General features: G+C 47.6%; 1 protein-coding gene across 1 annotated transcript in view; it reads right to left on the bottom strand.

The window, feature by feature from the left end:
* The window catches only part of LOC119247803 (anoctamin-2), a 236,822-nt gene that overhangs the window by 42,208 nt on the left and 167,072 nt on the right, over positions 1–27,542 (bottom strand). The window contains exons 14-18 of the mRNA XM_054696498.1: positions 23,637–23,714; positions 18,495–18,690; positions 6,868–6,979; positions 4,061–4,118; positions 3,806–3,906 (exon numbers count right to left, since the gene is read on the bottom strand). Coding sequence (XP_054552473.1) covers positions 3,806–3,906; positions 4,061–4,118; positions 6,868–6,979; positions 18,495–18,690; positions 23,637–23,714 — 545 coding nt within the window. The remainder of the gene's footprint in view (positions 1–3,805; positions 3,907–4,060; positions 4,119–6,867; positions 6,980–18,494; positions 18,691–23,636; positions 23,715–27,542) is intronic.

Genomic DNA, 27,542 nt, shown 5'->3' with positions numbered 1-27,542 from the left:
ATAGTATTCCTTCCTCAATGTCAGGCTCAACCATCATCTCTCTTTTGCCTAATAAAGACTCCTTTTTCATTCTTGCTTTTTCATATTTCTCAAGTACATTTCATATATAAGGATACCATCAGGCTAACTAGACTTCTGGATTGAATGGGTCTCATTTATTAAGACTGGGCTCAGAGCAGGGGGTGGGAGATGCAGTGACCATAATCATGGTGATTTCATGTGGCCAAACACACAATATGACCTGCAGAATTATAAAGAGCTTTAGAGTTAGAAGACCCTAGGATTTGGCAGAACTTTAGTGCTACATTACAAATTTAACTACAACTCTGTTGTATGTGTCCTTTAGCAGACTAGAAACTGAAAAAAAAAAGCCAAATCTTTTGAAACAGAAATGACTTGTATTTGGAATCGACAGTGAGTTTCACTAGAAGAAAGTTTCAGAGAATGCTACAGCTGGAATGAGATCACCTTAGAATAATGATGAGTGCTATTATTTTCATCAAGCGATGAGGACATTGAGACATAAAGACTGCCCACAGCGTTAAGACTTACTATGCAGTTGCCATCATTGTAAAGTAGCATATTAAACTCACATCAAACATAAACAAGAACATTTAGCCCTCAAGGCAAAGAGCCATGTGTTAGTTTCATCTGTCATGGAACTAAAGGAATTGCTGGGTGGAGAACATGCCAGCACACTACCCAAACATATGCATGAGTTCTAGCCTCTCTTAAATTCTACAAAAGGCTTCTGGGTCCAGAGTGAATGAGCTAAGTGTAGAACAGATGCCCAAGGATTAAAAAAACGGTCATCTCATGTCTACAAGCTGTATACAGTTCCATCCAGAGAGAATAACATGTACTGGAAGGGCAGGTGTCTCCCCCAGATGTTCTAAGCAGGCAGAATGGAGACTTTCCTTTGTAGCAGTGGGGGGCTGCTCTCATAGCTTCAAAGGAGCCAGATGTGGCTTTCACATCTTTTTTTGGTCTGTATATTTTCTGGATGTTTGTCCATAGCAAATGTGGTCTCTTTCTGAGATGGTAAGCTCCTGGGGAACAGTGACCATGTGTCTCCCCAGCTTTGCTTTATGACTATCTCTGCGTGACTTCCCATCAGAAAGCTGGAAAGGGGGCACAGTTTCAGAAGATTGATTTCTTGAGACTTATGATTTCCTGATGGACGACTAGAGGCTGGCCTGGCAGGGCGGTGGAATGAGATGCTGAGACACCAATGTTCTCACCAGTCCTCTTCCTAGAAAAGCACGTGCCCAAGGACTTCCTGGAGCTATCCCAGGGTGGGAGCAGAAAAACACCCCAGCATTCAGCCTAATTAATGCTGGATGATGGTGAGAGTCGTTTTGGAGACTGGGCTGGCAAGGGGTTAAAGGGAATGTTGAGTATTCTCATTCCCTTCATTGAAAAGGGTTTTCTTTCCAGGTCAACTAAATTTTCTCCATTATAACTTAGCTCTGTAAGTGTGTCTCCAAGAAAGACAAAAGAATAGCACTCTCTGGTATCTTCCTGCCAATTATACCCCCCACATGGAAGCACTGACTCTGCAGTTTCCCTGGAGAGAAGAGTTGAATCCTATATAGTCCAGTGGTTCCACTCAGCCCAAGGAACCAACCTAGGAGTCAGTGACCTTTAAATAAATTTAGAGGGAGTCTGGGCTCCTGCCTTTGCTGTGACCCTGACATGTCCAAGACCTTGGTCAGAGAGGTGCCAATTCTGAATCTAACTTTCCCCATTGGCAGCACCACCTGCTTGGAGGTGTTTTTGATAAGCTCAAGTCAGTCTGTTGTTTAGAAAATATATCCATGCCCAAAGGAAATTATTTGTTTAAACAAAATAATGGTAGACAATCTGGTAGGTGATAGTGGCAGCCTTCTTTCAAGACACAGACACAAGCTGGAAGGAACCCCTCTATTCAAGAAGGCAGTTTGATGACTCCAAAATGCCTGACCCTACTCTGACGTCTGACAATCTGCACCACAAAGAGGTCATCCAGTCTCATGCAGTCTATTTTGTCTCCCAAACTAAAAATCTACTCTAAGAAGATAAGGGTCATTTCATTTGCATACATACTTTTATCTATCTAACTGTGTATAAATTTTGCACACAGACTGAAAAAAAAAGGCTAGTTTTATGGACTGAATATTTGCATCTCTTCCAAACTGCCAGTGTGATTGTATTAGGAGGGAGGGGCTTTGGAAAGTAATGAAATTTAAATGAGATCACAGGGTGGGGCCCCAGGATGGAGTTAGTGTCCTTATAAGAGGAGACACCAGCGCTGTCTCCTCCATGTGTACATATACAGGTCACTTGAACACACCGTAAGGTGAGACTATCTGCCAGCTAAGAAAAAAATCCTCATCAGGAACCAAACCTGCTAACACTTGATCTTAGACTTCATGACCTCCAGAGTGATGATAAGTTAATGACTATGGTTTAAGCCAACCAGTATGTTTTTTGTTTGTTTGTTTGTTTGTTTGTTTGTTTGTTTGTTTGTTTTGCTATAGCAGCTCAAACTGGTAACAATGGCTGGTTAAAGTCAGACTGCAGTTTTTTGGGTGCAATTCTTATCTTTTGTACAATTTGTTGTGTAATTCTCCTCTTTTAATATCTGAGCCACATGAGTCAAGAGGAGGAAGCAGTGGTATTCCTACAGTTCCTGCTGCAGCGTAGACACTATTAATCACAGCTATCTAAGCTCAGAATGTGGCTCTCTGATCCTTAAAAATATTCTATTAGTTACTTATTATTATTAAGTTTCCTTGCTACTTAAGCTATTATAGTTGAAGTAGATTACAGTGTCCACAGCAAAGAATCCTGGTCAGCAGTGTGAATATATTTGGAAAGATAGGGATTAAACACGTTTCTTTATTGTAGGACTTCTCAGGAGATAATATATATATATATAAAACATCTCCTAGAGGAGACAGAATGGGTGATAGTATCATCACCTAATTCTATGGAGCCATCGAATGATTACATCCTCAAATGGTTCATCCTTACAAGGGGTTTGCAAAGAACTCAGAGATGGTACAATTTTTTCTGTCCTCCTAAGCAGAATTGGCCTTAGTCTATGAGTCAGTTAACCCTGATCATTTCTGTTATCCTGGCCCTCTGATGCTAGGATAGCTAAAAATATTCCCTGAAACAGATTCTTCTTTAACACCAAAAAGGCTGAAGGGTTATATGTTTTTGTTTTTGTTTTTTGACCTGAAAGTAGATTTTCACTTGCTCTTTTCTTTTAGGTTCTGTGTCTGTGAGTCAGTTTTTATTTTCATGACAAAATTTAATTGAAAGAAGCCCTTCTATAAAACTTGTATAAAAGCATGTGAGAAAAGAGAGAATCCACATGAAAACCCATCCTGTCTTTCACTAATTATTCATCCTTTCCCCACCTATGATCATGTATTCCACAATCTTAGAGATTATCCTAAATGATAACATTATGTTTTAAACATTTGCATAATCTATGCATTATATTGAAAATTTCTTTTACTTATTCACTGAGAAAACAATAACTTAAAAATATTAAGCTCTTTAAAATCGGAAGTACCTGATTCCTTGCTTTGCCACTCACTGTACTTCAGCAAGTGCTTCATCTTTCTAAGCCTCAAACATCTCAACAGAGACTGGCAAATAAGATATGGGGGGAAACCCTGACTCACAGGCCAAGTTAGTGGAGGGAGGAGTAAATAATCAAGCCCTGCTAGTAGAAGCACGAAAACTCTGCTGCAAGTCTGGTACTACTGGGTGAGGCCCTGGCAGCAAGGACAGGGGAGAGTTCATTACATACGGGACTCCGATCTCAAAGATGTTGTTCTGGATCAGCTGCTTCCCCAACATGATGATGCTGAGCTGGATGCAGAGCTCCATAAGGCAGCCCCCGGGAGCACACTGCAGGGAGGAGATACAGGAAGGCGCAGTTAGAGCCAGTGGAGCTCAGAGAAGCAAGGGCATGAATTGAGCCATGGTGTGATGGGGACAAGCATGGGGTTGGGAGTGGCCAATAGACCACGAGCTGAGCAAGATACACCAGTGCTGTACTTGCCTCTTCCATGCGGTACCCATCGAACACGTAGACATAGCTTCCAGGTCTTCCCACAAACCTGAAATTAAGAAAATGGAAAGAGTTAGAGAATGAGAAAGACAAGGCTGCTTGAGGGTAAGCCTTCCACATGGAATAGTCACCACTCAAAGTCCTTCTTGAAAAGTACTGGCCAAGGCAGGTGCAACATTGCCCAGGGATATGAGTTCAGGCCTTTTACCAGTTAGTGATCACCTATCACACCTAGGGTTCACCTGTTAAAATGATCAAACTCCAAGAGAAAGGGGCTAAGGCTAGGTCTGGTGTGAGGCTAGGAAGGTTATAGTGAGTGCATGTGTGTGTCGTGCACGCATGTGTGTGTATGTGTGTGTGCATGCCAATAACTTCTGAGTCTAAACACGATGAAGTTTGGATTGTACTGTCTATGGACCTTCATCCCGTAACTAGTGTCAAGCATTTAGTTCTGATCTCAACACCTCAGTGAGGGCTCTGGCTTCCTAGTAAATGAAGGATGAGTTGTACTAAAGTTGCAAGTGTAGATTCCTGGGGTCAGGGAAGAAAAATCTAAACTTGGGGCCTCCCCGGTGGCGCAGTGGTTGAGCGCTGGGCTACGAAGCTGCCCGCAGCCTCTGCAGCACCAATTCGATCCCCAGCTGCCTGCGAGGGTCCCACGTGGTGCACAGACCTCTCCTGCCATGCCTGCTGCTCCCCTCAGCAGTGTACTTCGTCAGTCTGCCTGTTCTGCTCCCCGCTCTGGCTCTGGTGGATTCTCTTACATTCCCGCACTTCTGACTGTACCCAGTGCTTGTATAAATAAATAAATAAATAAATCTTTAAAAAAAAAAGAAAAATCTAAACTTCTCACTAAAAATATTCAAATGAACAGAACAACTCTGCTTCATCCCTTTTCTAAGGCTTGAGGGTCTAGTTTAATGGTATAAGAGAAGACTGGGCAGGAGGGTGAAGCAGAAAAGTAAGCATCAATCATGGAACCTAAAAATCAATCATGGAGACAGACAGGTAATCAGAAGAATCCCACCAACCAAAAGTCATTCCCTCACCCACCTGTTGAGATCCTACTCATCTATTTAAGGCTCAGGTTAAATCTTTATTTCTCTGTGAAGGCTTCCCCTTTGTTTCTGTTCACTTCCTTCACACCTCTTAATATAGCTCTTATTGCAGACACAGTGTTGTTGACCCAGCCTTTCACTGTGCCACAAGTTTATCTAAGGGCCAGGGCCCTCTACTTTGGCCTGAAATATCATTTGAATGCAATTTACCATTTATAGTAAATGAATATACTTTTTAATATGCAGAGTCTCTTCACTACTATAATTTCATTTAAGTCAAGGACAGAGGTCCTCCTGGGCAGAGTGTTGTGGTTTTTGGGTTACAATCACATTTACAAGAAATTATCAAATGTGGCTGATGATAGTTCTTACTCTCTATGCCTGGTTAATAGGCTTTTAGTTCTCAGAAATCTTTCCTGACATAGTTGATGCCTATAGGAAAATCTCCTTGCAGGAAGCCAACTGATCTGATCATACAAAGTATTTATCAGAAGTGATTTTAAAACCAGAGCCACTGTCCTTGGTTCCTGGGAGGAAACTCTAAATCCTTGGAATTTCCCATTAGTAGTATCTTTGTTATTTATTGTGGGCCCCAAGGACTATACTTAAGTATAATGATATCAATCAGGATGGGGGGAGGAGCAGGGAAGGGGAGCCACAATGCCAATGCCACAAAGGCTAAGCATGTGCTACAGGGTTAGGGCACAGACTCACATAACAGCAGCCTGATCTCAAGGGGAGGGTGGAGGATTAGAGATTGATCTCAACGCCAAACACATTATTCAATCACATTTATGTAATGAAACTCCAATAAAAATGTGGGACACTGAAGCCAGGATGAACTTCCTGGTTGGTGATATATACTGATGTACCGGGAAGCTGATATGTCCTGAGGACACGAAAGCTTCTGTTTAGGACTCTCCTGGTCCTCATCCTGTGTGCCTCTCCCAATTGCTGGTTTGGCTTTGCATACCATTGCTATAATAAAACTGTACTTTTAATTACAGTTATGCCTGTAGCTGCATTATTCCTGAGTTCTGTGAGTTATTTTTGTGAATTATTGAACCCAAGGGGTTAGTAGCTATAGCCAATTGGTCAGGATGATGAGTGACCTGGGAACCTCAGAGCTTGTGGCTAGCATCTACAATGAGGATAGTCTCAATCTGTGAATTCTGCATTAACTCCAGACAACATCAGAATTGCATCAAATGATCTAAAAGCTACCTGCTGGACATGAAATTCCTTCCTGTATCATCCTGCATCATCCTCAAAATTGGGAGGTACATATCTCTGAGAGTAGCCCTTCAGGATTCAGAGCCAAATCCTTGTAGTGTTTTCCTATTTATTAGAATCTGAAGATACTAATTCAAATGATTTAAAGCAGTCTGCTCTCCTGCCCACCTGTGACTATGCAGATGCCTCTCTTTTTTCTTTCTCCTTTCCATAATAAACCCATATATATACACATATATATATATATGGGTTTTATAAATATATATAATTTATATATATATAATTTAATACCTATGTATGTATATGATTTAATACCAATGCTATATATATATATATATATGTATATATGATTTAATACCAATGTCATTGCTTCATGAACAGACAGTTGGGGTACACAGTTGGGAATGAGGCTGTGAATTGATAACGGGGACAGGCTGACACTAGTGGAGACTCTAGTGAATTCTTAGTGACAATGTGCCCTTCCATGAATGACACTAATATACTCACCTCCCCTTGAAAAAGGCCACGTAGAAGATGGGGGAGTAGGCATTCACAAATTTTAGCAAGAAAGCTTTGAGTATCAGGCGCTCTTCAAAAGTCTGTTCTGTTTTTGGAACCTCTGGAAGAGAAGAGCAAAACTATTAAGCCTGAGAGACAGATTTCTCACCTCACCAGAATTCTGACTCTTCAACATGAGCTCATGTCCCTCAGGTTATGCCTTCCAAGTGGAAACCAAGAGAGCTGGCTCTCTAGCATATTAGAACTGACTTCATCTGGAAGGTGCCAAAGGACTCAACAGGAAATAGGAGACCACTGAAGGCGAAGGGTACCTCACCTTTCTCCCTCGACTCCCTGCCTGTTATCCACTCAGCCATGGTTTCACAAGTGGCCCCTTAAAGGGAGGTCTGAGCAGGCAGAGCTTCCTCCCACCAACCTTGATTCATGAGGAAATTCAGTTTTTATCTGTATAGGCCACTTCCAAAGACTTTACTTCAACAAAAGTCCCTGACAAAAAGGCTTGTTAACCACTAGCGTCAAGAGGCAGCAAAGACTTGTCTTGAGAACCGGCGCATCGTTCCTCTTTCTGTCCTCCTTCATTTTAGCAGGCAACATTCATTTATACGTCCTCTGGATTGGCTGAGACCTCCTGTGTTCACTGCTCAGGTGATGAAGGATCATCAGATTAGTGAAACAAACACAGCCTGAGTTTAATGTCTCAAACTCAGGGTCCCAGTGTCAGTGTGTTCTACTAGGTCCAAGCAGAGAAATCTACTGAGTTTCCCTGAGAATTTCCCTGAGGAGGACCCTGAGAATTACTGAGAAGAAACCTCATAGAGACTCAAGACCCACGGGACTCTCCAGAGGACAGCTCACACAGTGCTAAGAGGGAGTGCCACTGAATATCATTTGAATGCAAATTACTATTTATATTAAATTAGATAGAAAGCAGCAATGAATATACTATTAATATGCACAGTCTCTTTGCTGCTATAATTTCATTTGAGTGAAGAACAGAGGTCCTGGGGAGGGTGTAGTGGTTTGGGTTACAAGCACATATAAGAAATTATAAGAAATTATCAAATGTGGCTGATGACAGTTCTTACTCTCTATGCCTGGTCAATAGGTTTTAGTTCTCAGGAATCTTTCCTGACATAGTTGATACCTATAGGAAAATCTCCTTGCAGGAAGCCAACTGATCTGATCATACAAAGCATTTATCAGAAGTGATTTTACAATCAGGGCCACTGTCCCTGGTTCCTGGGAGGAACCTCTAAATCCTTGGAATTTCCCATTAGGAACATCTCTGTTATTTATGGTGGGTCCAAGGAGCCCACCAAGCAGCCCCAAGGAGCATGACAATAGCTCGACAAAGATAAGAAGTTTCTAGGGCAGATGAAAAGCACCAAGCCTGCACATGTGCCTTGGTACCTGTGGCCTGAAAGAGTGCTGAGCGCAGAGCCAAAGGGCCAAGGCCAGGTGACCCGGGAGTTCTGTGTCCAGCTGAAACTGGGTGCAGACCCTCCTGCTCCCCTGACTCACAGAGCTTTCATAAGAAACATTGGAAAAGTGGACAAAGGACTCTGTTCTCTTTCCCACAATCCCTGTCCCCTCGCCTCATGCACCCATCCTGTGTGTCCTTCAACATCCAGATCATGCTGGATTGTAGTTTCCATAGATTGTCTGTGCCATTTGAGTTCCCCTCTAAGATAAGGATTTGGGAGTAAGTAGTTTGTCTGGGAGGTTGGGTAGGGGAGGAGGTAGTGAGACAGAAGGGAGGGACCAGTCTGTGGGTGCGTCCTGTTTTTGGTGGTGCAGGCAACTGGGGCTCAGTTCCACTAGGGACCCTCTCAGATACTGAGGCCCACCTCGGAGCCCAAGAGCGCTCCCTCAGTGGCCAAAGGTCATGGCCAGACTTGCCTCCCTGGCACTTCCAGCTGGCCTAGGCCTGGCACACTCCCACAGCAGAGAACACAAGGGACAGAGCACAACAGTGACCTCGGAAGGGGGGTGGGGCCGCAGGGCCAGGGGGAAGGGGCTGCCACACTGTACCATCTGCTCTACCTGGAGCGTCACACAGGTGCACGTACTGCGTCTAATGCCCACCTATCTATGTGAGGGAGGTAGCACGTCTCACTGTTGCAGATGAAAGATACTGAGATCAGAGAGGTTTCAAAAGCTAAGATCACACAGCCGGGAAGTGAAAGAGTGAAAAAATATTTGCCATTTACTAAAAATCCCCTGTCACATTCCAAAGAGGGAAAATTGCAAGGCGGGGCCTCTGTTTTCTGAGCAGGATATAGGGGTATGAAGATACAAGAGGAGCAGCTGAGAGAGAGCTACATTTCCCTACAGAAGATGAAAACCAGGAGCAGCAGGGTTAGTTCAGGGCCTAGAAAGGGCCAAAGTCAACAGTCAGCATGACAGGAGGGGTAGGGTGGAGCCGGAGACAGGGCAACTGGCACCAAAGAAGTGTGTGGGAGTATGTGCGGGCGGGGGTGTGAGAGTGTGTGTGAGTGTGGGTGTGGGTGTATGAGTGTGTGTGTGTGCGTGTGTGTGTGTGCGCGCGCGCATGTGCAGATGCCCAGGGAAACTTCATTCATTTCTGCTGTGTAACTGGTAGCAGGACCCCCTCATTTGCCCCTCCATCGAGTCTTCAGTGCCGATGCATTAGAATCTGCTCTCCTTCCCAGTGGTTGGAAAATTCTGGATTTGTTCTTGGGGGGGGGGATATGCTGCGAGATGGACACAGAAGCATGAACAGAGACTGCCTGTGGCAGCTTCTGTAACCAGCTTACAAATCAGAGAGACTGGGCAAAGACCGAGAGAGAGGAGGGAAGGCGGAGAAGGAAGTCGGAACGGGAGAAAGTGGAGAAAGAGAGAGGGAGAATTTCTTAATAGAAATTTGAACCCAAGACCAGTATGTCCAGGGCAGCCAATTCCACGGTGACTTAACTCCATTTTGTCTCTCACTTAAATTTTGGGGAGATAAGAAAATTAAAACTGATATCTCCTTAAATACAAGTAATCAGGTCTAAGGGCCTGACAATTTGGAACACGTTCCTTGTAGATTCAGCCAGAAAAGGGGGGGTGTGCAAGATGGAGTATGGAAGGGCACCTGTCTTTGATTTTCTTTTATAATCTCCTTTGAACCCTTTGTACTCAGATCTCACAATCCTGACAGGAATTTCCTCCAAGTTCTCTGGAAGGAGGATCTGGTCTTTTTAGAGCTCTCTGCTCTCACTGGAAGTGAGCATTGGCTCCCACCTCCATATTGATAAATTACAGGCCTGCTTGTTATTTATTAGGGTTTTTTCCTAAAAACAGCCTGTGCCTATGCTTTTAGGGCCATGAGCCACCATAAATAATGGGCATTTCCAATAAACAATCCAAATCCACTTGAAAGGCCACTAAATCAGCTGGGTGCCCCCACCTCAGAGAAGAGCGTCAATCCAGTCATGTACTCTGCGGAGCCTTCTGGAGGAGGAGGACCTTGGGGAACATCTCACAGGGAGGGAGAGGCTGGCAGGGGACGGGTGTCATAGCCCTGGAGTTCCTGTGGGCTTCTGGATCTCTTTCAACAGCCAATACGAGGAGCCTTGCCTGCCTGGGACAGATTGTGGGACAAAGAAGAAAGGGAACAAGGTGTCCCAGGGTCCACTTGGGATGGGGTGGTGATCTGCACCTCCGGCCATGAGGCAGGACCCTCTCGCAAGGCACAGGGGTCTGAATCTGAGCCCCATGAGAAAATGGTCTAGACTTGCCCTTCCTAAAACTCCAAACCAAGTGTCTTTAGAGGTCAAAGGTGACAGGCTATGAAGGAGGAGAGTCAGTGCAAAGTGTCAATAGCTAGAAGGCACCCCCTCCATCACTCATCTGTTCCTCAAGTCCCTCTTCTCCCAGGCTGATTAGGGGTCATCTGAGAATGTCACCCACTCCTGACCTGGTGGAGCAGATTTCCAGAGAGCAGAATCTAACTCAGCCCAGGAAGGCCAGTTAGATAGAATTCCTTTGCAGAGGCATTACCCGCCCCCCCTTTCTTTTAAGGGTTAAATCTCTGGTGCATTATGTCATGAAAAATTATGAGTACAAATGACCCAGCTGTAAACTGCCTTGGAAAATAATTAGTCTGAAAGCCCAAGTGAGTCCCAGGGGCCAGCTCAGAACGCAGAGTCCCCAGAGCTCCATCCAATCACAGAGAAGCGGCGTGGCCAGCGGAGGATGCCAGCTATAGGCTCGGAACCTGAGGAAAGCAGCTCCTCTGAACCTGTGTCTCTAACCTCCCAGGCAGCAGAGAGAGAATGGCGGCCATGAGACAAGAGGAGGGGCTGTCCAGGTGTACAGTGCAAGCCACAGCAGCCTGGCACTGCCCGGGCAGCAGGACGGGGCCTGAACCTGCGGCCGAGTGGGAGAGCACAGGTGTCTGCTTCTCTGCCTGCCTCTCCCCCAGGGCAGACGAAACCTTTGCAAACAGCCATCTGGTCTTCCCTGCACTTGTATGTGTGTACTGGGGTGTGGAGGGGGCTGTCTTTGTCCCCTGAGGGATTCAGTTGCCTTGTTTGTGCCTTGGTGGGCGGGGGCAGGGGGTGGGAATCATCCTAGGAGAGACCAGCCAGCTGGGTAATAAGGCAGCCAGTGCATTGCACAGGTGAGCTGAGACCCCAGAACTTTAGATAAGGATCAGTGTTCCTGGGTTGCTCTTGTAGCCCCAGAGCTTCTTAGCACAAAGGGCCCTAACCATAGAGTCAAAATGAGGACTAGTTGCCAAAGGCTCCCTGAAACCTCCAGTGTGGCCAATAGCTTAGTTCAAGGTGTTGAACAAAACCCCAGGGCATCTCATTTTAAGGGAAAAAGCAGCTAAACAGGATGAGAGCATCTGGAGACCAAGCCCCCGGGGCAGGAATGTAGCCCACCCCTGCATGTCCCCAGGGGAAGGCATCCTCAAGAGGATGTGTTGACCTGTTCAATGATTATGTTTTTTATTCAACAAACATCTACAAAGTGCCCCTGAAGTGCCAGGCGCTGGGCACCGAGAATGGAGGGGGGCCAAGATAGATAGATAGACAGACAGATAGGAAACAGATGGAGAGAGAGGAGACGAGTGGATAGGTGGGTGGGTAGATGGACGGATGGACGGATAGCTAGATAGATAGAGCATTCTGAGCAGCAGAAAATATCAGGCAGCAAATTGGAGAGGAAGGCAGGGGCTGATTAGCAGGATCTGCAGGCCACAGGAAGAACTTTAGACATTACTGGAAACCCAGCGGAAAGTCATCTTAGGGTTTTGAGTAGGGAAGCCTATTGTGGTATTAAAAGTTAAAAGGATCACAGGAAATGAACTGTGCAGGGTGGGGGTAGAACGGGAGACAGAAGTAGAAACAGAGAGACAAATTCAGAGCACTTAGCTTCCTATTCACCAAACCCATCAGCAGCCAGCGTAGGGAGTCTGGAGACACAGCACACTGGCAGCCGGGGCAGCACATGGTAGAGGAGGGTTGTCGTGGGATCTGGAGAGGTAAGGTGGCACCAAAGAGTAGCCAGTACAACCTCTTCTCCTTCACCTTTGGATGGTTTAAGTTTCTGGGTTCTTAGGAAATTCAAAGAGAGAGGACTATGTTGGACTTTCTGCTAACAGGAGAGTGCTTCAGTGATTAACTGGAAAAAATGAAAGACATGTTGGTAGCTATAGCTCGAGTTTGGGAAAGAATTTTTACTTACACTATTCTAAGTAGCACTCTTACTAATAATAGCTGGAATAGCTGGAATGAATTGTTCCACACACTTGGTTCTAACCATAATCATGTCTTTTTTATTATTCATAGTAGCCTCCCATCATCCTTCTTCCTTCCCAGACTTTAGAACGCTTTCAGTCAACAACACTGAGGGGGTCCTCAGACAATGGTGGAAGCTACCCCAGCCACACCCTTCCCCCCAGCCTCACAGATGCGACAGGCAGGAGGTTCTTCCTCCCGAATTGCCGAGGCCACCCACGGAGTCAGGAGCCATGGCAGAGAAGGAACACAGCCCAGCAGATCTACTCTCAGGCCAGATTCCAAATCACCAGCACTGTGTTCTTCTCCCCCAGGAAGGCACAGGCCTAGCCCAGCCCACAGGCCTGTACATGCAACCATACATGTCTGCACGCATCCACACACATCTATGCATCTGCACACACCCACATGCATCCTCACACCGCCATGCATACATCCACATGCATCCTCCTCTGGACATGCGTTTCTGAACAGGCTCAGGACACAGTGGAGGCCCAGTCCTCATCGCGGGACTCCCAGCCAATAACAAAGCCAGCTCTTTGCCCGGTATTCTCCACACACACGCTGTCCACATTTGGTGGAAAATTGGATCCATCCACATATACCCAAAATGTTAAAGAATTTTTGATGTCCCAGCAGCCTTGCACAGCAAGATTTCCCTCCAGATCCAAACAAGTGGGGTGCACTTCCTTTCTCTCTAGAGTCCATGCATTGCCTGTGCTGAGGATGGCACAGACTGGTGCAAAATTTTAAACTCAAGATTCCTAGGGGCATTTCCATTTTCTTTAGCAATTTTTCTTTTTTCTTTTTTTTTTTAAGTTTAATAAAGCATGTGAACCCCCAACTCTGTGAACCTAAGGGGGCTTCCTCGTGTACATATACCTAGGAGGCGGGGGACTGTGCTCCGAGAGGCTGGCCCACTGAGTGTCCCCACTGGTCCCCAGAGACCCCCACATGTTATCACAAGGTGGATGCATTGAATTTTGAATCTTCTGGAGCCTCTGGTGTGTTTGCTTTTGCTTTCCCAACAAATTTCCTGGGCAACAAAAACAGATACATACTACGAGGCAGTAGAGGGTAATAGTCTTAGCTAAGACAGTAAGGCCACACTCACTATTTACTGGCTATATAACCCAGCCTCTTAGCTACCTCATTGTATATCAGTGTTCTCATCTCTAAAATGGGAGTGTTAAGTCTACCTACACCCTTGGTGTTGTTTGAGGAATAAATATCCAATGTTTCATACTTGACACAGGTATGTGTGTGTGAATATCCATGCACACATGTTCGTGCACACCACTATTAACCATGTGCCTTGGTCAAGTTTCTAACCCTCAATCTTTTCATAATTAAAATGAAAGAAATGATCAACTCCAGCACCATTCTGAAAATTATGTGGAACAATATCTACTTGATGCCTACCAGGCATTCACTAAAAATCAGATCCCTTCCCCGGCCCCACTTCAGTAACATAAGGGGCAGCAACACTCAGGCAAAGGGTATCAGTAATATTTAAACAGCTCACAAATACAGCCATTTTCCTAAGAACTGGAGTGTCAAATGTGTCAAGTTCTGATTTGACATTTTTCAAGGGCCTTCCACAAACCCAGCCCCGTGATTCAGAGAGGTTTAATAGGGAGTGAAGGATGAACCACACACGTCCTCGTTGTCCCCAACACTGAGCATGTGGCTTTGAAAAGAAGAGGTGACAGTGAAAGGAGAGTTACAGAATGAAGCTGATGGGATCTGGACTATGCAGCCTAGAAGCCTGGTGTCTAGCTTGCCTCCCCCTAGTGCCTCCAGCTAGAACCCCACACAGCTGGAGTTGGGACAGGCCTTCTTCTTCCAGGCCCCACCACCATGTCTACTGGGTCATCATAAGACCCTACATTTTCAGGAGCATGAGCAGCCCCACTTCCCAATGTGTGGGCTCAGAAGCTCATTGCCTTTCTCCTAGGATAAAGTTGCTATGATCTGAGTGGTCCTCCCCAAATTTATTGAACATGTGAATGAAGAGATATATATTTCACCATTAGCTCATCGACCAATGAATGTTGTAAGCCTAATGCCAAATGTGATGGTGTGAGGAGGCAGGGCTTTGGGAGATGCTTTGGTCACAAGGGTAGAGCCCTGTGACTGGAACTAGTGCCCCTAAAAAAAATCTCCAGGGAGACCCTTCGTGTCTGGTCTCTTCTACCACAAAGCTACAGCAGGAAGTTTGTGACCTAGAAGAGGCCCTCACCCAACCCTTCTGCACCCTGATCTTGGCTTTCCAGCCTCCAGAGCTGTAAGCAATAAATTGCTGCTATTGACCAGACCCCAGCCTGTGGTCATTTGTCACAGCAGCTGGAACAGACTAGATAAGGACACACCTTGAGCTGGGTGGCATGGTGACACTGTCGCCTGGCCTCCTGTGCTGCTGAGCCCTGACCTGTGGTCTGGGTGCTTGGGGTCCTATCTCAGGAACTGGGTCCTTTCCCTATAACTATTCCTGGGACTCCTTCAGGAGTAAACAGATGACTGGGATACAGACAGCCTCACCCATCCACTGGGATCCTCACAAGCTTTTTATTGGTGCCTGCTGATCTGACCCAGGCTACACACTCTGCACAGCACGGCTCGGTCCATCAGGCTATAGCGCCTCATTCATTTCTCTAGCAACCCCCCAGCCAACCATAGGCTTGCATTCAGTCTCTGCCTTACTAGCACTGCAGAGCCTCCAGATTATGGCATGTCTTCAGCCCAAGCCCAGACTATCAGTATTATCAGATGTCTTCATCTACCACTGCTGAGTTCACCACTCTCGAGGCAATTAACAAATTCTGTCTTTTGTCATAAGTATCTGTGGAGAATGGACCTCAAACAGACCGGATGCCGGGGCCCGTGGAGAGATGCTCCTAGGAAATCTGTCATTCTTCCATCACCCGGCTTTATGGGAAACACTTGTGAACTTATTGGGGTTGTTTACACCAGCTGTTTGCACCTGGTGAGCAAAGCGCATACTCTCAGCCTCCTCATCAATCAGGGGGTCTGGGGCAGGATGCCAGGCGGGTATTAGATGCAGCGTGAGAATGGCAAAGGCAGTCCCCATGCTGACAGGGTCCTTGTTCCATGAGGTAGCACGATCCATGCTCCATGTCCCCCCAGAGGCCCTGGGGACTCTGAAGTCTCCCCTTTGCCTGCAAGTCTGCTGTCCTCCCCTGTTTGTGTAGCCTATTTTCTGTATGTGCTCTGTGTCACCAGTGACAGTTCAGGCCTCCTCTGTGGCACCTCTCAGCCACTGACCTGTGGCAACTCAGTATGCCCACAAATCCTCTCATAAGCAGGCAGTGTAGAAAGGCTGATTAACAAATTCTCACTACAACCTTGGCTTACAGGATCCCTCACCTACGGGCCTTTCTGGAAAAGCATGTTCTGTCCATGTGAATGAAGAGAGATGTATTTCACCAAGAGCTCATTGCCCAAGGTGCGCTGAGGTCTGCTGGAGGCAGGCGTGCGGGCAGATGAAAAGGCACGTGAGACAAAGGAGCTATTCTCCAGGACACTGGAACCTGGCTGGAGCAAGTCACAGACTTCCCCTATCCACACGGCATCCAGGCCTTGGCAGGTTCCCTAAGCTCTTCTTTATTAGGTTGTCCTGGCCTGTGTGCTGTGAGCACCGGTGACACCTGCCACCTCCAGTCTGAACCAATTCAGGGCCCCGTGGCTCACTGCAGCCCTCCCTCTCGGACATGCCATCCACACAGTCTCTGTCACCCTGGGCCCTGGAGCATGTGTGAGGCACAGACCCTGCCCTGTCACCATGGGCATGCAGAGTGGGCCAGAGCAAACAAACGACCCCGTGCTGCACAAGCGAGAGCGTCAGATCAGCACCCTCCATTCCAAAGCCAAGGAAACACATGCAGATGCCAGAATATGAGATGGTGAGAGCTGAACTTGCGGCCAGTGGAGGGACATGCTCCACACTGTCCTGCCTGCAGCCCTGCCTTTGCTGCGCCTCTTCCTAGAGCCCCCCTCCAGACCTCTGGAGCTTAGGGCTCAGCTCTGATGTTACTCCCTCATAGGCCCTTCCCAAGCAGCTGGTCCAAACTGCATGACCCCAAACCACTACCCCATCACCCTGTTTGCTTTCTCACCCTGCATGATGGGCAGGTCACTGTCCCTCTCTCCCTTCCTCTGCTGCAAATGGTGAGGACAGGGGCCTGTCTTCCCTGTGCCCAGCTGCCCCAGCACCATGCCTAGCACAATCAGGGGCTCACTCAAACTCTGAGAGTGGACAACAGTGAACTCTCTACCCAAGATATTCAGAAACAAGTGGGGGGCACTCCCTGAGGGCTGAGTGTCCAGAAAAGCATTCAGAGAGGAGGCAGGCCTGGCGAGGCCCTCTCTGAAGGGGAGGTCGCTGGGGGTGCTCCAGCAGTTACAGCAGGCTGAGCAAGACATGGGGCGGGGGCAACACACGGTGACTCTGGGGAGACTGTGAGTTGAGTGGGTGGGCTGCGGTGGAGGAGGGCCGGGGGGAGAAGGTGGATGAGAACCTCGAGTGCTATTTATACCTGATCTCAAGAAGCAGCTCTCTGCGAGGGCTGACTGCAAACGGTGTCCCCAAACCCACTGTTTGAGAGAAGCTGACTGCGCAGGGATTTCCAAGATAATTTCCGAGCCCACAGAGAGAGGCTAGAGACCAGGGCAGGGCCATTAGGCTGGGACAGCAGCCAGACACAGACATGACTATGGGAGGAGGGAGGGCGAACTCCTGGTTGTCCATTCGTTCCCACCTCTTGCACCCTCACCTGTCTGGTCACTCAGCTCTGAGCCTCCAAAACCTCCCCCAGGCCCCACAGTGCTGGAAGCTCTTCCTTTCACTTCTATAGGCTCCCGCGGTCTACCACTCAATACACTGAATTAGGATTCCCTGCTTGTTATCTCAAAAGGTTTTTGACTCGGGAATTCAGATAACACTCACAAATATGTGAGGAGAGCAGAACTGCCGTCTAGATGGTAAATAGCCTCTGTCGACACAGAGACACAGGTCAGGGCTGCTGCGGGTGGAGGCCAACAGGGGAAGGTGCTAAAAGAGTCCCTGGATTCCTGGCCAGGAAAGGGAAGACCTCATATCCTTAATTCAACATGTCCAAGGTCCATGAGAGTCAGAGACTCCGAGCCTGGCAGTCAGACAGAGAGAGAGGGGTGCATGGAGGCCACCCAGAGAAAATCTGACGAGGGAAGGGTCTGACTTTCTGCCCCCCGCCCCCCGCCCGTCTAATCGGCACAAGTGCCAAAAAGGGGCACTTGGGCAACAGCAGGCTTCGGCTCAAATGACATGTCTGAATGCTGAGGACACTGCATTTTCCTCACTGGCTTAGAGCTTGGGAAGTCTGATATGCCTCTTTGAAGTCTGCTCAGTGCGTGGGGAATGTGTGGATTTTCTGGGGCCTCTGACAATACGGGGATAGATAAGACCCTCTTGGGCTCAAGTATCAAGAGCCTTTCTCCACTTTATGAATGGTGCTGGGAAAATGAGAGCTTCGGTTCTGCACACTGGAACAGGAAGTGTCGAGTCTCTCCTGTTCTGGGGTGAACAAACAGCCCCCTGGCTGATGTTAGGGGACAGCGAAGCAATGGAGTGAGCCAGAAGACCGCCGCCGATGGGGTACAGGAAGGAGCTCTGTCTGCAGGGGGTGTCCCAGGCAGGCCCTCCAAGTATGTAACCACTGCACGTCCTCACTGCTCCAGTTCAGATGCACCATTCCAGCCATCTTGTTCCCACCCCTTTGGGTCATTACCTCCAAAGACCACGCACACACTGAGTTGACCAAGCTCAAGAGGGGGTGAGGGCAAACATGGGGTCTGGGAAGACAGTACCGATTTTGGTGAGCCACTTGGCCACGGCGCCATAGATCTCGTCCAGGATGAGGATGACTACGAGGTTGATGATGACCGCTGTTGCAGTCACCGTCACCCGGACATTGGAGCGGGTGGCCTTGTTGAGAGACAGTGCAGCTTTAGTTGTGATCCGATACACGATGACCCCAAAGACGATGGAGAACGTCAGGGCAATCTGTTCAGGTGAAACACATGGGCACACTTCAGCAGGCAATCATGGAGCACCTTTTGTTTGCTTGGCCAACAGTACTATTTGCTACGTCAGGTGTTACTCATCTGGAGTCCACTGGTGGTCAAAAAGGGAACTGCAAACCCTCTGAACAACTCTGCAAATTCTGAATGCAGGTGCATTCTCCAGGGGGCAATGCCTGCCACTTTTATCAGATTCCAAATGGCCTACAATAAACACACACACACACACACATAATGAAGACGCCTGCAGCATACAACACACATGTTGTGATTTCTTTCATTAGAGGGCTTCCCCCTACTGTGGAGCTAAGATGAACTCCTATTAAACCCTAGTAAATAATACCAAGAAGGCACTCATAAGGGCTAAATGAAAAGTGGGGTGCTAGAGGCATTGAGAGCTCAGAGGAGCAAGTAGACGTGTGCAGTCAGGGAACAGTGTGCAGAGCAAGTGGGATTTAAGCTGGGCCTTCCACACAAGGAAGCAGGAGCCGCTGAAGGTGTTTGAGCTGAGAGGGGATGAGTTAGAGCTTGATGGTGAGGGCTCAGGAAGGCTGCCCAAAGGAGGAAAAATGGAGAGAAGCCAGGAGGAAGGCCTGTAGACTCTCAGTCTTAGGTGAACACAATATCACTCTAAAATTTCTCCACCAGGCAGTTTGAATGAGGACTCAGATTTCTCCTTTGGTATAGAAATCTCTGGCTGCCTCGTTTAAAAGGAAAGCTTACCAGCCACTTGACCTTCTAAGGGCCCCCCATTTCCTCTCTCTAAAACCTAAGAATAATAAGGCTCTTTCCCAAATCAGCCCAACAGCCCCTCCCTCTTCCTCTACCCCCCCCACCCCCCGCCTCCCGCACCACAGCCACGGAAAGGCCACTTCCATGAAGCACGTGGTGCTGGCAGAAGAACGTGCCCCTGAGCCAGGAGTGAGGGAGCCTCTCAGAGGGGCTGGGGGCAGAGAGCGAGTTGCTGCCAGGTGGAAAACCTGCTCAGAGAAAAATTCTAATTTGTCTCAGTCAAGTGAAGTCTTTCTGAGGATTCTTTCTGCAAAGCAGGCTGTTCAGGTTCTATTTCCTCTGGGGGCAGGGGATGAGGGTACTGGCTGTAGAGGGTGGAAGGAAAATGTGGGGAGATAAAGGGACAGGTAGAAAGAATTCCTCTGAAAAAAGTAAAGTGTCCTGGACTGCACATTGCCTCCCTGGAGGGGACAGGAGGCGGGAGGGAGGTGGGGGGGGGAGGGGCTCTGGCTTGGGCAGTGCTTTGCAAGCTGTGTGAATGACACTCTGGTGGGCTGCGAATAGGGAATGAGTTGCAGGTGTGTCTTCAGACCTCTGGCCGGGGTGCCTGGGAGAGCTGCAGCTTGGGGTGCTGGGGGCAGCCTCAGCTGTTTATCCCCATGTGCTTTACAAATATTAGAGTTTGTCCTGTGGCCATGGTATGAAAAAGAAGCCCCTGGTTACAAAGACAGGGAGGCAGCGTTCTCTGGGTAGTTTGTGTGTGTGTGTGTGTATGTGTGTGCATGCTTGTGTGTCAGGGTGGAGAAGAGGTTAGATGGAAAAAGCACTTGTGGGAGGCCCCTCCTCTGACGCAGGGTGGGGGTGGGAGCAGCAGAAACGCCAGCCTCCCGTGCTGGGGAGGAAGGACTACCATGGAAGTGGGGAAGCCTGGACATGACATCACCCCTCGCCAACAATGCAGACATTTTCACTTCCCGTGCCTCTGGGATTGTCACTGCCAGACAGTAAGGGCCTGGAAAATGTGGTGTGAGATTCTTTTCCCCCAAAATCACTTTTGCAGTGAAGGTCAGTGATGCAAGTATTGATGAGGTGGGGGAGGCCAGGGCATCTAAGAGTGAGTGTGAGTGTGTGTGTGTGTGTGTGTGTGTGTGTGCATGCGTGCACACGTGTATGTGTTTTTGGAGTTGGGATTGGGGAGAAAACAATGATGGCAAAGAGATAGTTCGCTTGAGGCTCTTGGGGTGGGGCTTGGAGGAACATGAGGAGGTGACCTTCTAGTATCCTCTAAGAGGCCAGCTGCTGAACTGGGGAAGGAAGAACACTTGCTAGTCAAAGTCTGATCCATGGGCTGCTACATCAGCTGGGAGCTTGATAAGCACACAGGACCCCCAACACTACTCCGGACATTCTGACTTGGAATGTGCCTTTTAGCATGATTGTCATTCAAGTTGAAATTTCAGAATTTCAGAATTTCAGAATTTCAAAATTTCAGAATTCTACTCACTTAGGAATGTCCTTTTCCTGCCCTCCATTCCACAGGGCCCATCTCCGCCCCACCCCTCCCCAGCCCTCTAATGCTGTTCTTTATGCTCTTAACGTCACTGCTCTTCATTTCCCATCCAGGATGGAAATCATGTCTGGACCCTGTCCTCCTGGGTTTCCCATAAGCACCTCAAGACTCACAGCTTCCAAGCTGGAAGTTTCAGAGCCAATGCAGTCCCAACGAGATTTTGCAGAGGAGGACACAGACACAGAACATGAAGTTACTGGTTCAAGGTCATCGGCATGGACTAGAACCCTGATCTCCTAGCATTTAGGAATCATCTATGTTCAGTCTCTGATCTGACATGTTGGGAATTGAGGCCCAGGAAGCAAGCATATGATTGGTCCACTGTCTGGAGGCTATGTGGAGGCTCTCTGGAGAGGATGATGGTGGGGCTGTCATCACCAATGACAGCGATGCATGTGTGCCCTCGCCTGGTCGTTACTCATGCCTATGTCCATTGGCACTAGTCCTTATAACACCCATGTGAGACATGCTTTTTGTGGATGCCATTTAGTGATGGTCCACAATTTGGACCCTCTGTTATGACTCCCAAGTGTGTGAACCCATTCTGACATTAGAATTCAGGTCTGGCACCAAGTCCAGTACTTTTTCACCACCGTGGCCGCATTATTGATTTTCTGACCACTTATTGTGCTGCTCTGTTTTGTGATGGATCTCCCCCAACTAGGCCAGAAGTGGGGCTGGGTCTTTCACTGCATTCCATGCCTCAGGCCATTTCATGGAGGTTCCTCCTGTGTACAACTTTTTGTTCAAGACTTGCTGATCCTCAGCACTCGGCAATCCCAATTCCCAGCACACGGTCACATGTGACCCTTGTTGCTGTTGGTGCTTTAATCCCATAGTTTGACTTTCAAAGCAAATTTCAGTATCAGCCCGGCCAGAGAGTCCAGAGTCCTATTTGACACTATGAGAGAGACTGGAAAGAGCTGGCCTGACCTGGGCCCCCAGGACCTGCATTCTGACACTGAGCTGACAAAGCCCAGGCACTTGGACATCAAGGGTGAGCCCGGTAGCAGCTGGACAGAGTCACAGCTGCAGTTTATGAGCTTCTGGTAAGCTCTGAGCAGGGTGCAGAGGTGATGACTTAGAGAAAACTCTGTGGAGTCAGCTTTGGGGCAGTTTCACAACTATGGGAGAGACTCAGAGGGATGAGGAGGAGGAGGAGCTAGAAATACACAAGGCAGAGCAATCTCTGCTGAACCAATGGCAAGTGTCCGTTCTAGGCCAGGCCACATGCTAGTAGATCAGTCTAAAAATACATGCAGTAACGATTTTATCATTAACATAATAAAAGTGTCTCTGACATCTGCTTCATTCATTTATGTTCTTAGTTATTCACAAAATATGTCTTGAGCACCTACTGTGTGCCAGTCCCAGGTCAAGGTGTCAAGGATACAGTAGGGAGCAAAACACACACACATTTCTGCTCGAGGGAGTGAGGGAGTTGACCGAGGGATGGACAATCCAAATAAATAGGCAAATTACACAGCCTATCGGTAATGATGAATATAGAAACAAAACAATGCAGGGCATAGGGGATGTTGCAATTTGGATTATTGAGAAAGGCCGAGGTGAGCAGGACCTAAAGGGAGAAACAAGAGGAAGAGCTTCAGGGGGAGGGAGGCTGGAGCAGAATGAGCAAGAGGGAGAGCTGGCAGGGAGCTGGGGGATAGAGAGGACACTAGACTGGTCAGCCCTGCAGTGTAAGGCTATCAGCTTCCATGCTGTATGAGAAGCGCTTAGAAAGTTTTGAGGAGTTGCCTGCCATCGTTTGCCAGAGATTTTTTAAAGTCGCAGTGATACAGGAGTTCCAGAACTCCAGTCTGGAATACTGGAAGGCATCTATCCATAAGGGAGGGGAAAGTTGTCTTACAGACCCAAGTTCATTTCTCTGAGTCTCATCTCCCCCAGGTCTTCTTACTTCTGGTACTGGAGTCTTATCTACCAAGGTGCCTAATAATGGCCTGCTTCCACTTTATTGATCTGACTCCAGTAGGAATCACTCTCCCCTTCTTTGCCCTCCCTGATGCAATTGAGACTATGTAGAGCTTTCAAAGAGGCCCTCCCAAAACCCAGGGAAATAAACAGAGCACTGGGGAAACTAAAGAATCAGTTTACAGAGCCCAAGATGGCTGCCTCCTGTGGCTTCCAGACACTAGTTTATTTCACCACCCATGAGAGAGAACCAGTCCACAGTCCAAATAGGCTGCCACAATTCTACAGCCATCTTACCTGGGTGACGTCTTCCCAGGCCTTGGCCTGTCTCAATGTGGAAGGCACCATCTTAACAACCACCAGCATCAAAGCTGTGTGGTCAAGGCTGGGAAGACAGAACCCTTTCTAGGCTCCCTCTTCTACCTAGAAGAGAGAAGTCCTGTCGACAGCCAATGAAGACCCACCCCCAGGTCCAGTTTTCTATCTGAGGGAACAGGGAACCTTCCCCTTTTCAAGATGGATGACAGCAGTAGTGGCCTCACTTTTAGATAAGCTCCAACCCCTCGCTATAGGACTGTGCCTTCATCCTTATTCACCCCTCATTTTCCACAGAGAACAAAATAATACACCCACACATTCACACAGCAGGACCTATATGCATATGTCGCATGCGGGTGTTCCCGAGAGGAAATTACCATGAACAGGATGGAGGCAAAGTTCATCAAGTAACCTGGGAATCGATCTTTCCAGTTCAGCTTATCTTCATCATCATCCTGGGGAGAAAGAGCAGAGCAGAGACAATCAGAAGGCACAAATCACAGATATTTGTTTTCTCTTCATTTGCATAAATTTGCGTACCTTATGTGACTTATTCCAACACACACAGATACTTTTCTAGCCTCTGACACCTTACGTCCATATCAACAATACCCCTCCTCCTACTTTTGTGATTCTAGATGAACTGACATGGCCTGGGAGAACTACGGTGAAAAAGATCAAGATTTGATTTCAGCCTGACTGAGAGGCTCGGTCACTTATCAGTCGTGGGACCTTGGAGGTGGCCCTTGCATTTCTGACACACGAGTTCTTCATCCATCAAACAGGCACACTAGGCACATGCATGACACCGTGATGCCCACCACACAGGATGGAAGCATTTGTTCTGTTTTCACGAGAAACACATGAACCAGGTAAAGCCATGGTGAGGTGACATACAACTTGCCCCCAGGAGAGCATCCTTCACCAGCAGCCATAGTTCCTAATATGTGTATAAATTACCCACAAGGTTTGTTCATCAAAGAACTCTCTGTGATGTCATTTGTTTCCCACAAGGTGACTGTGCTCGCCCTGGTCACAGAGCAGACATTTCCAAGTGCCATTGACAGACTGATGCCTCTCAGGCATTCTGGCTGAGAATCCCCTGTTCCCTCCTCAGACAGTACAGTTCATCCAGACCACCCTCCTGGGACAACCATATCACCGACCACAGCCCCTTCAGCATCCTCTGAGGACCCTCATTCGGCACGGTGATGGGGATAGAAATAAGGTTGGTAGGGAAAGAAATCTCTTCCAATTCTTTATCACTTTAGTTCAAGCACTTGATTCCTCTGCACTTTTTAGTTCTATACACTTAAAACTCAGTGCCCTGTCTGCTACCTTAGCCGTGGAGACAACCATGTGAAGCCATGTTTATGAAGATGGGTGAAAATAGCAAAGCATCTTCTAACGGAAAGACTGGAATCCGCCACACTTCAGCAGAGTGTCTGAATCAAACCAGTAAGCAAAGGTTCCAGGCCCCTCCTCTACTTGCTCTTCCCTCCTCAGCGCTGTTTCGGAACACACCTGACTTGGCTCTGGCAACAGTGCCATCTAGCCTCTGAAAGCTTGTACTGTAGGCAAAAGACCCTGACCTAGAAGACTTCTTTCTAAAAATTGTTTGTGCACCACAGTGTGTGAAGCCCTTGGGGTCAGGCATGGTGAGGAGACAGAAGAAAGTGGACATGATCAGTGTCCCGGGTTGGGGGAGACAGGGGGTAGGGGGAGGCTCATGGTCTAGTGAGACAGGTGACACCCACACATACCAGAAAGGCTCAAGGCCACATGCTGCTTTGAGAGTGAGGGTTATCCTGGCAGTGGGATAGAGGAAAGGAAGGTTAAGTCTCTTAATGCAAGTCTGGGGCACAGGGTTGGGCTGATTTAATAGATGGTGGTGGAAATGAGCATTAAGGCTGAAGACGTTAGTAATTAGCATTTACTGACACATAAGCAGGTAATGCTCAGTCTCCCAAGGGCTTAAGCGACAGGATCGTATCTCTAGATTCCTGGCCTGCAGACCCTCCATCACACAAGGAGAGCAAGGTAATGCCAGGTGGGGGCCATTCTGAACGTGGGGTGGCCTCGACATCTGTTTCTCTTGAGACTGGAACAAGACTCATTCACATTCTTTCACATGAGGCCAGACACCAAGAGGAAGGAGCATTCTTTTTCCTTCAGTTTAAAGGAAGTTTACTCACACTCCTGGTATTTTCCTTTCAGATTCTGATGAGAATAGCTAAGGATGGGCTGGTGAATAACACGCAATGCAATAGGGATTCTGAAAGGACATATGAATTACGGGCTGGCTGGACTCTTTCTGAGGCTGTCCTCATCACAATTAAGGTTTAGATGATTTGAGGCCTCTTTGGTGGCGCAGGGGTTAAAGTCTCAGCACTATCAAGCCATCCGCAGTCACTGAGTCACGAGTTATATCCCAAACCAGGGAGCTACGCACATGGCACAGCAGACCTCTCCTGTCTCATCCGCTGCTCCCCTCAGCAGTGTATTTCAGTCAATCTGCCTGTTTTGCTCCCCATCCTGTCTCTGGTGAATCCTCTCACCCCCACACCGCTGGCCTATACCCCAGTTCTCGTATGCATAAATAAATAAAAATAAATCTTTAAAAATATTTTCTAAAAAAAGGTTTAGATGATTTTCTGACTCTTCCTCTTGGGCATGGAGACAAGAGGTTCTTCCTTAACCCCTGGCCACCTAGGTTCTGAAATACCAGTGGGTGAGTAGAGAGGAAAAAGCTCCAGTCTCAGGTTCCCTGTGACCAGCACCCCCCCCCCAGTGAGCTATCTGGGGGTGGCATAGGACAAGGAGAGGAGGAAAAACTATGCTGGCCTTTGAGATGAGGGCACCAGTCAGCAAGGGGGAGCTGGCGCAGGTGGCACTCAGGGTGGGGTTAGCGCTGGAAGAAATGGGGGAAAGAGAAAATATAGGCCAGGATGAAATGGGAGAGGGTGACCAGTGAGCCTATGGGAGCGGCCGGGTATCCTAGATGGTTTGGGCCAAGCTTTCCTGCCCAGACCTGGGACCAAGGGGGTGGGATGTCTGTACCAGTCTACCCTGCAGTGACCAGATTGTTCTGGAAAATGAGTTCTGGTTCAGTTCTCTGCAAACACTGTCTGACCAGGGTAGAGAGACCCGGCTCCCAGCTGCATATTGAGGACCCAGTAGGAGAAGGTTCAGCTGCCCGGAAGGAGCTCAGGCCCTCAAGTAATAAGGAAAAAGATTTCAGAGCCAATCCTGGCAAGGAAGGGGACCTTACTGTTTTGCATAAAAATGAGACATCACTAGAAAGCAACTGAATTAGATGCCCTGTCAACACAACCATTCAAAAGTAAAATACTCATTTTGATAAAGCTGTTCTAGTGTTTGTTGAAAAGTCACCCCCTTTTGTGTTGACATTGATAAGACCTTTTTTCTGGAAGTCATAGCTCCCACTAGACACACAGTTCTCATACATTCAGACACTGTCCAAACACAAGAGGCTGAGAAGACACAAAGACTCGACCGCCTGCCAGGTTCCCAAAGTTACTAGCGGAGAAGACTGAGCAAGGCAGCCTTCACACACCACGTAGAGTAACCAGCTCTGGTAAGAGATGCTCATTCAAACTTGCCACACACATTAAAAGAGCAACGATGCAGGGCAACAAGTTATTCATTTAAATAAAATCTGCATAAAAGTCACATAACCAGGACATGGGATAATAGAAAGAGAAATAGATTTGGGACCAGAATGTTAGAGTTTAACTCTTGACCATATTAGTTAATTAGTTAAAACTCTTGGCTCATTACTCATTAAATGATCTTGGAAAATTGGCAGGACCTAAGTTTTCTCAGCTGTATAGTATATTCCTTATCTATAAATATATAAAATAGTAGTATCGAAGACGCCAAATGTTAAACTACACAGAGAAATTTGAGCATCACCCCCCTTAAAATGGAGGTGACAACATCTGCCCCCCCAGGTGGATGCCCGAGAGAGCTTTGTAACCTAAAAGGCATCATACAAAAGTGAAGTCTACCTAGCTGTGTGATGGTACCAGAAGCAGGTCATTAGCAAGCACTTAGCTCACGTCACCACCTGCAGATGTGAGCGTAGCTTTCCTCTGCACTTGTTTCTTTGCTCTGCTGTCTCGTGTCTGTCACAGGACTATGGCTTAAGCTTCCGAGTCTCCAAGCACCACGGAGCACAGTGATATTCACATAAAACCATAGATGTGCCCTTGTGGCACACTGAGCAGTTGGAAATGAAATCACCGAAAATGCAGTGACAG

This window comes from Talpa occidentalis, unplaced genomic scaffold, assembly GCF_014898055.3.
Source record: "Talpa occidentalis isolate TD23 unplaced genomic scaffold, MPIMG_talOcc4v2.1 talOcc4.16, whole genome shotgun sequence".
Taxonomy (NCBI): domain Eukaryota; kingdom Metazoa; phylum Chordata; class Mammalia; order Eulipotyphla; family Talpidae; genus Talpa; species Talpa occidentalis.
Note: the sequence above shows the minus strand (reverse complement) of the source record. Positions and strands in the feature narration are given on the sequence as shown.